The 11,614-nt window shown below is 41.8% G+C and overlaps 1 protein-coding gene across 1 annotated transcript; it reads right to left on the reverse strand.

Moving 5' to 3' along the window:
• Positions 1 to 11: 11 nt before the first annotated feature.
• ILF2 (interleukin enhancer binding factor 2) lies at positions 12 to 7,579 on the reverse strand. Its single transcript, XM_084866911.1, has 14 exons — positions 7,478 to 7,579; positions 6,828 to 6,887; positions 6,591 to 6,633; positions 5,643 to 5,747; positions 4,607 to 4,684; positions 4,166 to 4,268; positions 3,998 to 4,063; positions 3,568 to 3,684; positions 2,328 to 2,406; positions 1,991 to 2,078; positions 1,152 to 1,213; positions 961 to 1,075; positions 665 to 755; positions 12 to 516 (listed from the first exon to the last, which is right to left on the reverse strand). Exons 1-14 carry the CDS (start codon positions 7,480 to 7,482, stop codon positions 356 to 358), a joined length of 1,173 nt encoding a protein of 390 aa, XP_084723037.1. The 5' UTR covers positions 7,483 to 7,579; the 3' UTR covers positions 12 to 355.
• Between the last annotated feature and the right edge of the window lie 4,035 nt (positions 7,580 to 11,614).

The following is an 11,614-nucleotide window of genomic DNA, read 5'->3' on the forward strand; positions in this document are numbered from 1 at the left end:
CCAAGAAAGAGTCCTACTAGGAGGTACTTTATTTTTCTTAGAAAAAAAAAAAAAAAAAAAATTCCAGGCATGAACAGTTGACGTTTCAACAACAACAGAACTGGTTGAGGAGAGATTTCAAGGAGCTGGGGATTCTACAACATTATGAAGAAAAGTTGGTAACCGGCTTCACTAGAGGTGGGAGACTTCTGGCTACTAAGTCAGTTAAGAATTCAGTGGGATGACATTTCCTTCCGTAGAGTTTGTATTTGCCATCTCTCCTATCCCTCAAAAATGCCACCATACAAAGCCCAGTAGCAGTTAGGGTAGGCTCCAATCTTCCCCTCGGGTAAGAAAGGGTGGAGAGAAGGGACAGTCACTCCTGAGTCTCCATGCTTTCCTCCTCCTCTCCTTGAGGTGGTTCTTCTGTATTCTCCTCCTCTTCCTCTCCTTCCTTCTTCTCTGGTGGTTTCTCATAAGCCTTTTCTGAAGGTGTCACTATCACTCCATCCCAAGTAGTTATTTCAGAAGCAAGATCTAGCAGAGAAAAAGGTGTGATTTCAGACACGTAGCCCAGCACACAGTGTCATGATCGACACAGTGTAAATATTAAGACATCTGAGCAGTGTAGTTTCTTTGTAGACCACAGAATACCCCAAAGAACCTCCAACCCAGGATCACTCACAGCTGGCATCACCCTCCTGGCCAAGGATCTTCCTAAAGCCACCATGTGAGAGGATTCGGACCAGAGTCTGGGCTGTGTAGCAGACCATGTCCTGAAGGAGAGCAAAGTGAGGATAAATAAGGAAGTATAATCAAAATACCTTGTTTGACTAACATTCTCATGAAAACAGAAGTGAAGATAACCTTTTAATTTCAAGCCCCATATCCTTGACCCCAAAGACCACATTCCCTCTATCTTCAGACCCAGGAGTATTCAAGAGTGTCACACAACAGACCATTTCAGAGCTGTTCCATTACCTGCTGTTCCAAGGTCATGACTGTGTGTACTCTGAAGTTGCCACTCTCACAGGGGTCTGTGATGCCCATGGACCCTGGCAAGAACAGACCTGCAGCCAGAATCTGCAAGCAACGCCTGAAACACGGGGAGGTATTAAAAGAGCACACAACACAATTTACCTCCAGTCCCTACCCAGAAAAGCAGGCTATACCTGTATGCCACATTAAGGGCCAGAGGCTGTCTGGTGGGGTTGTTCATCACGGCATAGTGCCCCTGGAAAAGAATAAATCAGGTAGGTGTGCTATAAAAAAGCAATCTATTTTCAAACAAACTAAAACTTGAAGCTATCATGAGGAAAACTGGTTATTAAGGCCAAGTCAAAACTTCCACCTTCAGAAGGGATCTTTTTTTTTTTTTTTTTTTTCAGAAGGGATTCTTAAACCTGTTAACCGGGGAGTTCCCTTTTTAATTACGCAACCTATAATGGGCACGTACTCTTTCACTAGGGCGTAATTTCATATTATTATTATTATTATTATTATTATTATTTATACTTAATTAAAATAAATGATATATATTTTTTTTCGTTTATTTATATATAAAGCACAAAGGAAAATACAAAATTACAAAAAAATAGAAAAGAATACCAACAAAAAAATGGAAACATAGAATTAAAAAATTATAAATTTTACAATTATAAAGATTACAAAAAATATATACCGTCCCTCTCAGGGCGCAACATATATTTCCAGGACGTATTCATACGTCCTACCCGTTCCCAATATTGTTTACGTTTGACGTATTTATACATCCCGCTCGGTTAACAGGTTAAGTGACTGCTCATCTAGTATGTCCTCTCCATTATTATATTAGTGAAATGACAGTAATAAGACAAAGGGGCTTTAATAACTACTCTTTACTCTAAAAAATCCTTATTGGATTACTTGTCCAGCAATAAAATATTTTTTAAGCTTCACCAAACTTCAGATTCTGGTAGATATCAGAGTATTATTAAATAGGGATGATCAGGAACAACTGTCCTTTACTTACGAGTAGGTCAAGGATCCAGGGTGTGAGGGGCTCAAAGCCAGGAAAACGAATCCTCAGGTCCTTCAGAAGTCTGATGAGAACTTTAACTCTAGAGGTAGGAGGGGAAAAGTAAAAGTAATATGATCATGCACTGCCACATCCGAGGTACACAGCTAAAGCTATTTCCAGAACTACACATTCTCTCCTTTCCATTTCCATTTGAATTTTGCTTAACGTAAAATTCAGAATCCAGACAGAAGTTGAAGCCAAAATAGTTGTCAGAGAAAGTAGAGCAGTATCCTGTACTGTAGTTAGAAGGGTTAAGTTACCATAGCTCAAATACTGAAGGGAAACTCACGTAGACTGAGAAGCGTTTTCTTCAAACCAGCGAGCATGTCGGATGGCCGCTAAGGCACTCTGCAACACCTTGATGTCCACTAGAAGCATGACAGGCCAAGATGAAACATTCCTATTAAGCAAGCAATTCAACCCCACTACCACAGTTCAGTAACCAGGATGACAGGATAACGTAATTCCTGAACCACACCATGTTTTTGTTCGCCCTGGTGTAGCTCGATTAATTGGAGCACCATCCCATGCACCAAAAGGTGGTGGGTTCGCCCTGGCTACGTATCTCAGTTGGTTAGAGCGTCATCCCCAATATATCAAGGTTGAGGGTTTGATTCCCTGGTCAGGGCCCACACAAAAACCATCCAGTTGCCCTAGTCCTTTTTGCTCAGTGGATAGAGCACCTGCCTGCAAACTGAAAGGTCACAGGTTCGATTCTGGTCAAAGGCACATGCCCAGGTTGTGGGCTCGATCCCCAGTGGGAGCTTGCAGGAGGCAACCGATCCATGATTCTCTCATCATGGATGTTTCTCTCTCCCTCTTCCTTCCTCTCTGAAATCAATAAAAATATATTAAAAAATAAATCTATGCTAAAAAGAAAAAAGCCAATGAATGCATAGATAAGTGGAACAACAAATAGATGTTTTTCTCTCTCTCTAAAATCAATAATTTTTAAAATAATTTTTTTAAAAGGTTGTGGGTTCCATTCCCAGACCAGGCATATACCTAGATCGCAGGTTTAATTCCGTCAGGGTACATACACAAGGCAACCAATTAATGTTTCTCTCCCCCTTTCCTCTCACTAAAAAAAATAAAAATAAAAAAATAATAAATAAATAAAAATACATGTCCTGGGTGAGGATTAAAAAATAATAAAAATTAAAAATTAATAAACCACTGTTCCTCAGATCAGCAAATCACTTGTCCAAAACTCTCTACTTTTCCCCAGACCAAATCTAGAAGCATACATGATCCACAATGTTTTCCAAAAGCCTAACCCAACTCCATAGTATTTCCATAGTTCTTCAGCCCTCAAACTGCTTTCCTGGTCATCCTATCTTTGACAATTTCACTAGCAAGCTGGTAAACCTGTCTCCAATTTACAGACGGAGGTAACAAAGTTTGGGAGTAAACTTAGGTTGCAGAAGGTTTTACGTGGAATAGCAACAAGCTAAGTAAACTCAACAGCAACTGTATCCCATCTTTTGAATTTCCTCCAAATTTCCCAGCAATGGAAAAAAAGGACTAACAATGGAGTTCTGGATCCAGTTTTCGGAGATTGGGTGGCACTGTTGTAATGAGAATCTTCACTGTTGCATCAGAAGAACTGATCTCAAAGCCAGTTTCGTTGGTCAGCATGGTCAAAACTAAAAGAAAAGAAAAATTCAAAAGCTCTAACCCTCAGATTTCCATTAGTGAATTGACAGGTTTTCAAAAGCATCAAGAGTCCAGAATGAGGATTTAGAATACAGAGTTTTAAAGGTAAATATCGTGTCAACAAAAATAAAGAAAAAAAGTAAAGGAGATCAACAGGATTTTGAGCAATGGTGATCTCGCCCACACTTCCCCAACATAAAGCTCTCCATGCACATTTCCTCTGGCCAGACTTTAACTGTACACTTAGAATTACAGATCCGGCTCTTAAGACCACTAAATACGTATTCAGCAACAAACTCAAACCTTCAGAAGGATCCTGTGCTCTGAGGCTTTCCACGACTTTGTTCCCCAGGGCAGCCACAGCTTCCACTGAAATGAGAGATAAGGAGAGAAATTTGGGCTTTAAAGATCCCCATGCCTCAAACCCAACTGCTGTGTTCTGTTTCCACAGCCAGAAAGAGGGAAACTCACATGTTGGCAAAATCTTGAGGATTACCACCAGGTCAGCCACATTATGTCCTGTAGTCATTGTTCCCTTTTTATATGATCCAACCTGTCGCACTTCTTCAATTTGCTGTTGGAAAAAGGATTTCAGAGAGAAAGAAAGTGAAAAGACTGCCTAGTACCTCTCAGAGCTCAGTTACAACACAAGTGCTTATTACCCAGATTTGGAAGTTGCACAGGTCAAATCATATCCCAAAACCATTAAGAAAAGCCTTTCATGGCGAGCTGAAAACAATAATACAAGTCTTGTCCCCAAGATCAGTACCACGAAGGCATTCCATTGTACTTTCCCATGTAGGCGTGGCTTTGGTAATAGGTAATGGAAGAATTAAAAAAAAAACAGGAGCCAGTGTAATTTCCACACAACCAAGGCTGCCCTTTTCCAAGACTAAATAATCAAAAACTCACCACTTCAAATGTCCCTGGAGCCACAATCAAATTGTCAATCACATTGTTTATTTTTGTCACCAGAGAAAGGATAGAGGCCTGAAAAACAGCAGGAAACAAAAACCTCAGGTGAAAAATTATAAGCAACTTCCCAGTTTGAATTATTTCCCCCTAGTCCCTTCCATGCAAGCTGAATCAATGCCAATATAGTGCTTTGAAAACACCCATCTGGCCTCGAAAATGCCAGAATAAATTTTTTTTTTATCTCAAAGATAGATTCCCCAATAAAAATATGAAGGCATATGTAATCTGGCACTCTTCCTCCACCCACAATGAGAATAAGGGGAACAATTTTAGAGTATTCCACTTTGCCAGTTTTGTTTTCCATGGTTTCCGTTACCTGCAGTCAACTGTGTTAGGAAAATATTAAATGGAAAATTCCAGAAATAAACAATTCCTAAGTTTTAAATTGTGTACCATCCCCCCAAGGACACGAGTCACCCCTTTGTCTAATATATCCATGCTGTACATGCTACTTCCCATAGCCCTCTGTTATCAGAGCAACTGCTGAGGTGTCAGTGTGCTTCATTCAAGTAAGCCTTCCAGTAAGTTGCCTAGGCTATGCCAGTGTCTATGTCATTCACCTCACTTCACTGCCTCATGTAGGCATAGGATCGTATCATCCACAGCAAGAGATTTTGAGAGACCATATCCACATACCTTTTATTACGGTATATTATTGTAATTGTTCTATTTTAGAAGTTATAGTTACTGCTATTAAGCTCTTACTGTGTCTAATCTGTAAATTAAACTTTATCATAGGTACATCTGTACAGGAAATAAGGCAGTATATACAAGACTCGGTCCTATCCACAGTTTCAGGCAAACAGTGTGGGTCTCAGAACATACACCCCATGTACAAGGCTGGGAGGGGTAGGAGAGGGAGGCCAATATAAACCTGTGAAGTCTGGGCTCTGATAACAGTAACCTCACCGGTAGGTACTCACTTCTCTAGCTTTCTCAGAGAAATCCCAGGGAAAAAGCCAAAAGAATGTACCTGTTCAGCAGAATTAGGAGCAAGGTCCTGATTTCTTTTCAGCAATGCCTCACTGAAGGAAGATTCATCAGCTGCTGGCTTAACCCGAGGGAAGGCCATTTCACACTAAACCAGAAATAAACAACTACTTATTATTTATCAATATACAGCCCTGGCTGGTTTGGCTCAGCAGATAAGAGTATTGGCCTGCAAACTAAAGGGTCCCAGGTTCAATTCCAGTCAAGGGCACATGCCTGGGTTGCGGGCTCCATCCCCAGTAGGGGTGTGCAGGAGACAGCCTATCAATGATTCTCTTTCATCATTGATGTTTCTACCTCCCCCTCTCTCTGAAATTAATTATTTTTTTAATTCTTTAAACGTATTACATAAATCTCCTTCCCCCCCCATTACCTCTCCCCAGCCACCCCCATTCCTACACCCCCCCCTGCACATGCCCTCACTACCCACCCACCCCTACCCCCCATCTGTGTCCATCGGTTATGCTCATATGCATGCATACAAGTCCTCAATAAAAATATTTTTTTTAAAAAATAATATACTGGGGAGAATACTTTTCTGTTGCTATAACAGAAAAAATTGAAAACAAAAAAATCTTTCAACACTTGTTTTTACTCCTTAAGATGTCCAAACAAGGATACAAACTGGAAGAAACAGCCATAACTTAAGCTCTTGCCACCTTTACATTAACAGATAAGCCAAGATGCAATATTCAGAACAAACATAATAAACATGTTACTGCCAATAATAGCCAAGGAATTAGCTTCCCTACCCTGCTCTCTGGTATCCTGTTTTTGGCAACATGCAGCTGATTCAAAGCCAACTCTAGTCACTAATCCCTTTTCCTACTGCAACCAGCATTTTAACTGGGAGATGCTGGGCTCCAGGGAAGTGCATGAAAAGTGGGCAGCTCCATTTCTGTCAATGGGGGAACGGGGCAATGGTACTCACCAAATAAAAATCAAATGGGATGTGTGGCACGAAGGGCCTGAACCTGAAACAAGAGAAACAGTCCAAATTATTAACTGCAGGAAATCAGTAGCGTAGCTTAGGGGGCCAAACTGGTTTAGCAGGCGAGCATGTGGTTTCTAAACCCCGGCTGGATCACAAAAGCAGGGACCGTTAGTGCCCTCCAAACTCTTCCTCGGATGACGGAAATGGGAAGAGATGCTACAAACTGGCACTCACCCTCCTCCTGGGCCTCCTCTGGAACCAAAGCGCCCGCCACGACCGCGGCCTCTGTCGCCCCTGGAAACGCATAAAACAGATAGACTTGAACGTGTTTCTCCACCATACCGGCCTATCATTTCAAGTCGGCCTACCTCCACCCCCGAACTTTCCTTTGGACACTAAGAATCCCCATTCCCACTTACCTTTCTCCCCATTCCAGAGCCCCACCTCACCCATGACCCCCTCGTTCTGGATACTGAGCCCCATATACCCCATAATCCCTGGGACACGCCAACTCTAACACGTCAGACACTAAAGATCGCTTCTTTATTCATTGGGACAGTAAAGCATCTCTCGGGCAGATGTGGTCAAGCACTCAGGATGAACGAGGCCTCGTTCAAGCCTTCTCGGGCTACATGGGGAGACGCGAGGGTTGCTCTTCCTGGGGCCTGCGGACACCCCCTCACCTGAACCCCTCCGAAATGCAGATGCGGAACCCTCCACCCAGGGCCCAGGACTCCCCGCCTCCGCGGCCTCCGATCTCCCCCCAGCCCAGGCCTGGAGCCCCCAAACACGTGGTCCTTCCCGGTCCTGCGCCTCCCTCCGGCCCACCTCCCCAAAAATCTCGGCCAGACACCCCACCCCTCCCCAGACCTCCGAGTCCTTACCTCATGGCGCCCCAAATCCTGAACAATGGAAGCCACACCAACCGCCCCTCTCCTCCGAGAAGCCGACCGGCGCAGAGGCGGCTTGCCGGCGTGTCCCAACAAACTGTGGTGCGATTGGCTCCCGCCTTCCTCCTCCGCCCGTGCCTATTGGTTCACCGCGGAAAGCAGGCTTGTGAACCAATGAAAATCCCTGCTGCGCCAGGAACTAGCCAATGAGAACACACTAGACCGTAATGACGATTTCCCCCCCCACATTAGACGGCGCCGTGTAAAGAGATCAGGACAGAGATTACGTAGAAAACTTTCTATAGGAATCATGAGGCGATTACAACCGCAGAAGCAGAGTGGCGCAGCGGAAGCGTGCTGGGCCCATAACCCAGAGGTCGATGGATCGAAACCATCCTCTGCTAACAACGTTTTTTTTTTTTCCCCTCACTAGAATAAAATATTTTTTATTTTTTCAATAAAAGTAAACGCCATACTTCTACTTTTTCCTCCCTCAAAAAATGCAATCTTTCGAAGCTGTTTTTGCCTCTAGAAAGTGAAGTGAGGGAATAGGAAGGGACTTCAAGCAGCAATGAGCACTACTCAAAAGAAGCGGCTTTGAGCAAAGGAGGCAAGTGTTGATTGAATCAGAGGGAAAAGCACTGATGGTGAGGGACTAGGAAAGGAAACAGAGGCAGCTTCGGGAAGAGACTTCAGAAAAAGCGAGCAAGGGAAGAAGCAAGGAGAGAAGGACCCGGCCATCCCCGCACTTCTTTTCTTTCCTCATTCTATAAACGGACGGATTTTACCCTCATGCGAGGTTTCACCAGTTACAGATGCCAATATGCTGTATTTGCATTTAAATCAATCCGATTACTACGTGCTTTGCCTCTCCTTGTATTACATTCCCTCCTCCCCTCTTGCCTCCTTTTGCATTGATTGTTTATTATTCCCTCCCCGCCTTTGTTAATTGAAAGTCACTCTTCTTCTTCTCTTATATTGGCTACCCGAAACATTACAACATGCATCCTTGATTTATGTAATACTTTATATTCTTCTCCTAAAAAGTGCAGGAATAATTAATCATCACTCCCTCCAGAATTATATGCTATTGCTGTTGTCCTAATTCTTTTAAATACTTTATTGACATATGATTTATTACAACAAATGCACAGATCGTAAGCCCACAGCTCGATTATTTTTGAGTAATATATTCTGTCTATAGAACCAACACCCAGATTACCTTCTTTTTTTTTTTTAATCACCTCAGTTTACTGATACCCCTTTGCCCTACCACTAGACGCAATCTCTCCTTTGATTTCTATGATCGTAGATTACTTTTGTCTGTTTCTGAACTTTAAATAAAGGGACTCACACTGTATGTACTCTTTTTTCAGCCTATCTCCAGTTTTTGCATTTATCAGCAATTTGTCCCTTTTTTATTTTTTTAAAATATATTTTATTGATTTTGTACAGAGAGGAAGGGAGAGAGATAGAGAGCTAGAAACATCAATGAGAGAGAGAGTCATCGACCAGCTGCCTCTTGCACACCCCCCACTGGGGATATGCACGCAACCAAGGTACATGCCCTTGACCGAAATCGAACCCGGGTCCTTTCAGTCCCCAAGCCGACGCTCTATCCATCGAGTCAAACCGGTCTCGGCTGTCCCTTTTTTATTTATGAGTAGCATTCCATTGAATGATTATAGCATAGTTTGTCCTTTCTCCTTTTTTTTTTTTTTGTCCTTTCTCCTTTTAAAAAATATTTTTTTTATTGATTAGAGAGAGGAAGGGAGAAGGATAGAGAGATAGAAACATTGATCAACCGCCTCTTACAGGCCCCCCACTGTAGATGAAACCCACATCCTGGACATATGCCTTGACTGGACACAAACAGGTGACCTCTTGGTGAATGTGTTGATGCTCAACACTGAGCCACATAGGAGTGTGTGTCTGTCCTTTCTCCTTTTGATGAATTCAGGACCTCCAACCAACTGAGTCACAGACAAACACATTTGGGTTGATATTATAAATAAAGCTGCTATGGACATTTTTTTTGCAAAATTCTTGTGGTTAGATGCATTCACTTCTCTTGGATAGGAGTAGGTATATATGTGCACACAATTTAATTATCTATATACTTTCAATCCCACTAGACATTAATGTTTATTAATTAAATTAGTGGTCATTTAGATTTACCATTTTTTAATGGTAAACTTTATTTTTATTGTTGACTAAATGTATCATTTTTAAATTTTTTATTGATGAGAAAGAGAGAGAGAGATTTGCTGTTCCACCCATTCATGCACCCAGGGACTATGCTCTTTATTCCTTCCTGCAACTCCAGTCACTCACCTGGAATAACATGCCTTCTGTTTGAGAATTAGTGTCCCTCTGCTGGCTGCTTTCTTGGTTTTGGTTTGTATTAATACATCTTCATTTCACCTGTGTTTTCAAAGGACATTTTTTTCTTCTATGGCTTCCTAGTTTGGGAGTTATTTTCTTTCATCACATTTACAATGTTATTTTGAATCATTTATTCAATTCTCAGGGTAACTTGCTGTTATACCCATCAATTGGTTTTTAATTTTGATTTTTTAATATTTTGGGTCTGGATTTTCTAATTCTAGTTTACCCTACTCTTAGGTTTTTCCTAAGAGTGCAGCCTTCCAGGATCCTCACCCAAAACAGGATGGTGGTTTACCAGGGTTCTCACCTTTGGGGACATTTGGATTCCAAATTTGTCCCACTTGCCCCACACAGCCTGTTTTCTTCCACCAGTTCCCCATCAGCAAATGACCTTAAGGTAAAAGCAGTCCCACTGCTGATCTCAACTTTGTTTTTCTGCCCTTTCCTGCTCTAACACCAATAATTCCTCACCATTGTACTAGTCCTTGATCTTTTAAAAAATATTTTTTATTGATTAAAAACAGGGAGGGAGGGAGGAGAGAGAGAGAGAGAGAGAGAGAGAGAGAGAGAGAGAGAGAGAGAGAGAGAAAGAGCTGGATATGCTGCCTCCTGCACATCCCAGGGATCCAGCCTGCAACCCAGGCATGTACCCTGACTGGAAATTGAACTGGCAACCTTTCAGTGCATAAGATGACTCTCAATCAACTGAGCCACACTGTCCAAGGCTTGGTCTTTAAAAGTATTTAATCTAACGCTTTTAGTTGTCTTCAGCCTGGAAATTAAAGAAATTATTTAATCAAACATTATTGATGGAAGAGCTCAATTATTAAATTAGATATCTAGCCCAGGCATTTCTCCTGAACCCCAGTTCCACTAATCCATTGACCTATTGGACAACTCCATTTAGGTTTCTACGGGAACCTCAGATCTAACAAACTAAAATTGTTAGCATCCCCCCAAAACCTGCTTCTTCAGCTTCTCAAAGAATGGTTCAATGTCACCTAGACTTTGGTTATTTCAATTGATTCTACTTATAAAACATCTCCCTATACTTAAAAATGTACGCATTTAAAAATTTAAGAGGGTTAAAAAAAAGAAAAGAGAAAAAAAGGGGAAAATAACTAAAAAAAAAATGTAAGAGGATAGATCTCATGTCAGTGTTCTCAGCATACATTAACACAAAAAGACAAGAGCTCTGGCCAGTGTGGTTCAGTTGGTTGGAATGTTCTCCTGTGCTCTGAAGGGTCTTGGGTTTGAGTTCCAGTTAGGGTACATACCCAGGTTGGGGGTTCGATCCCTGGTGGGGAGGCAACCAATCGATTTCTCTCTCTCTCTCTCTCTCTCTCTGAAAAATAAATTTTAAAAAAATCCTCAGGTGAGGATAAAAAGAAAAAAAGACACAAGGAAACTTTTAGAGGTGATAGATATATTCGTTACCTAGATATTGTGGCAATATTTTCACAAGTATATACATATGTCCAAACTAATCTTTTATTAATTAAAATATATTTTTATTTATTATAGAGAGTAAGGGAAAGGAAGAAAGAGATAGAAACATCAGTGATGAGAGAATCATTGATCAGCTGCCTCCTGCACCCCCCACTGGAAATGTGCCCACAACCAAGGTACATGCCCTTGACCGGAATTGAACCTGGGACCCTTCAGTCCACAGGCTGACGCTCTGTCCACTGAGCCAAAGCGGCCAGGGCTCTACTGATTTTTTAATTTATTTCAGAGAAAGAG

The sequence above is a fragment of the Pipistrellus hanaki genome (assembly GCF_964339955.1).
Source record: "Pipistrellus hanaki genome assembly, chromosome: 18".
Lineage (NCBI taxonomy): Eukaryota > Metazoa > Chordata > Mammalia > Chiroptera > Vespertilionidae > Pipistrellus > Pipistrellus hanaki.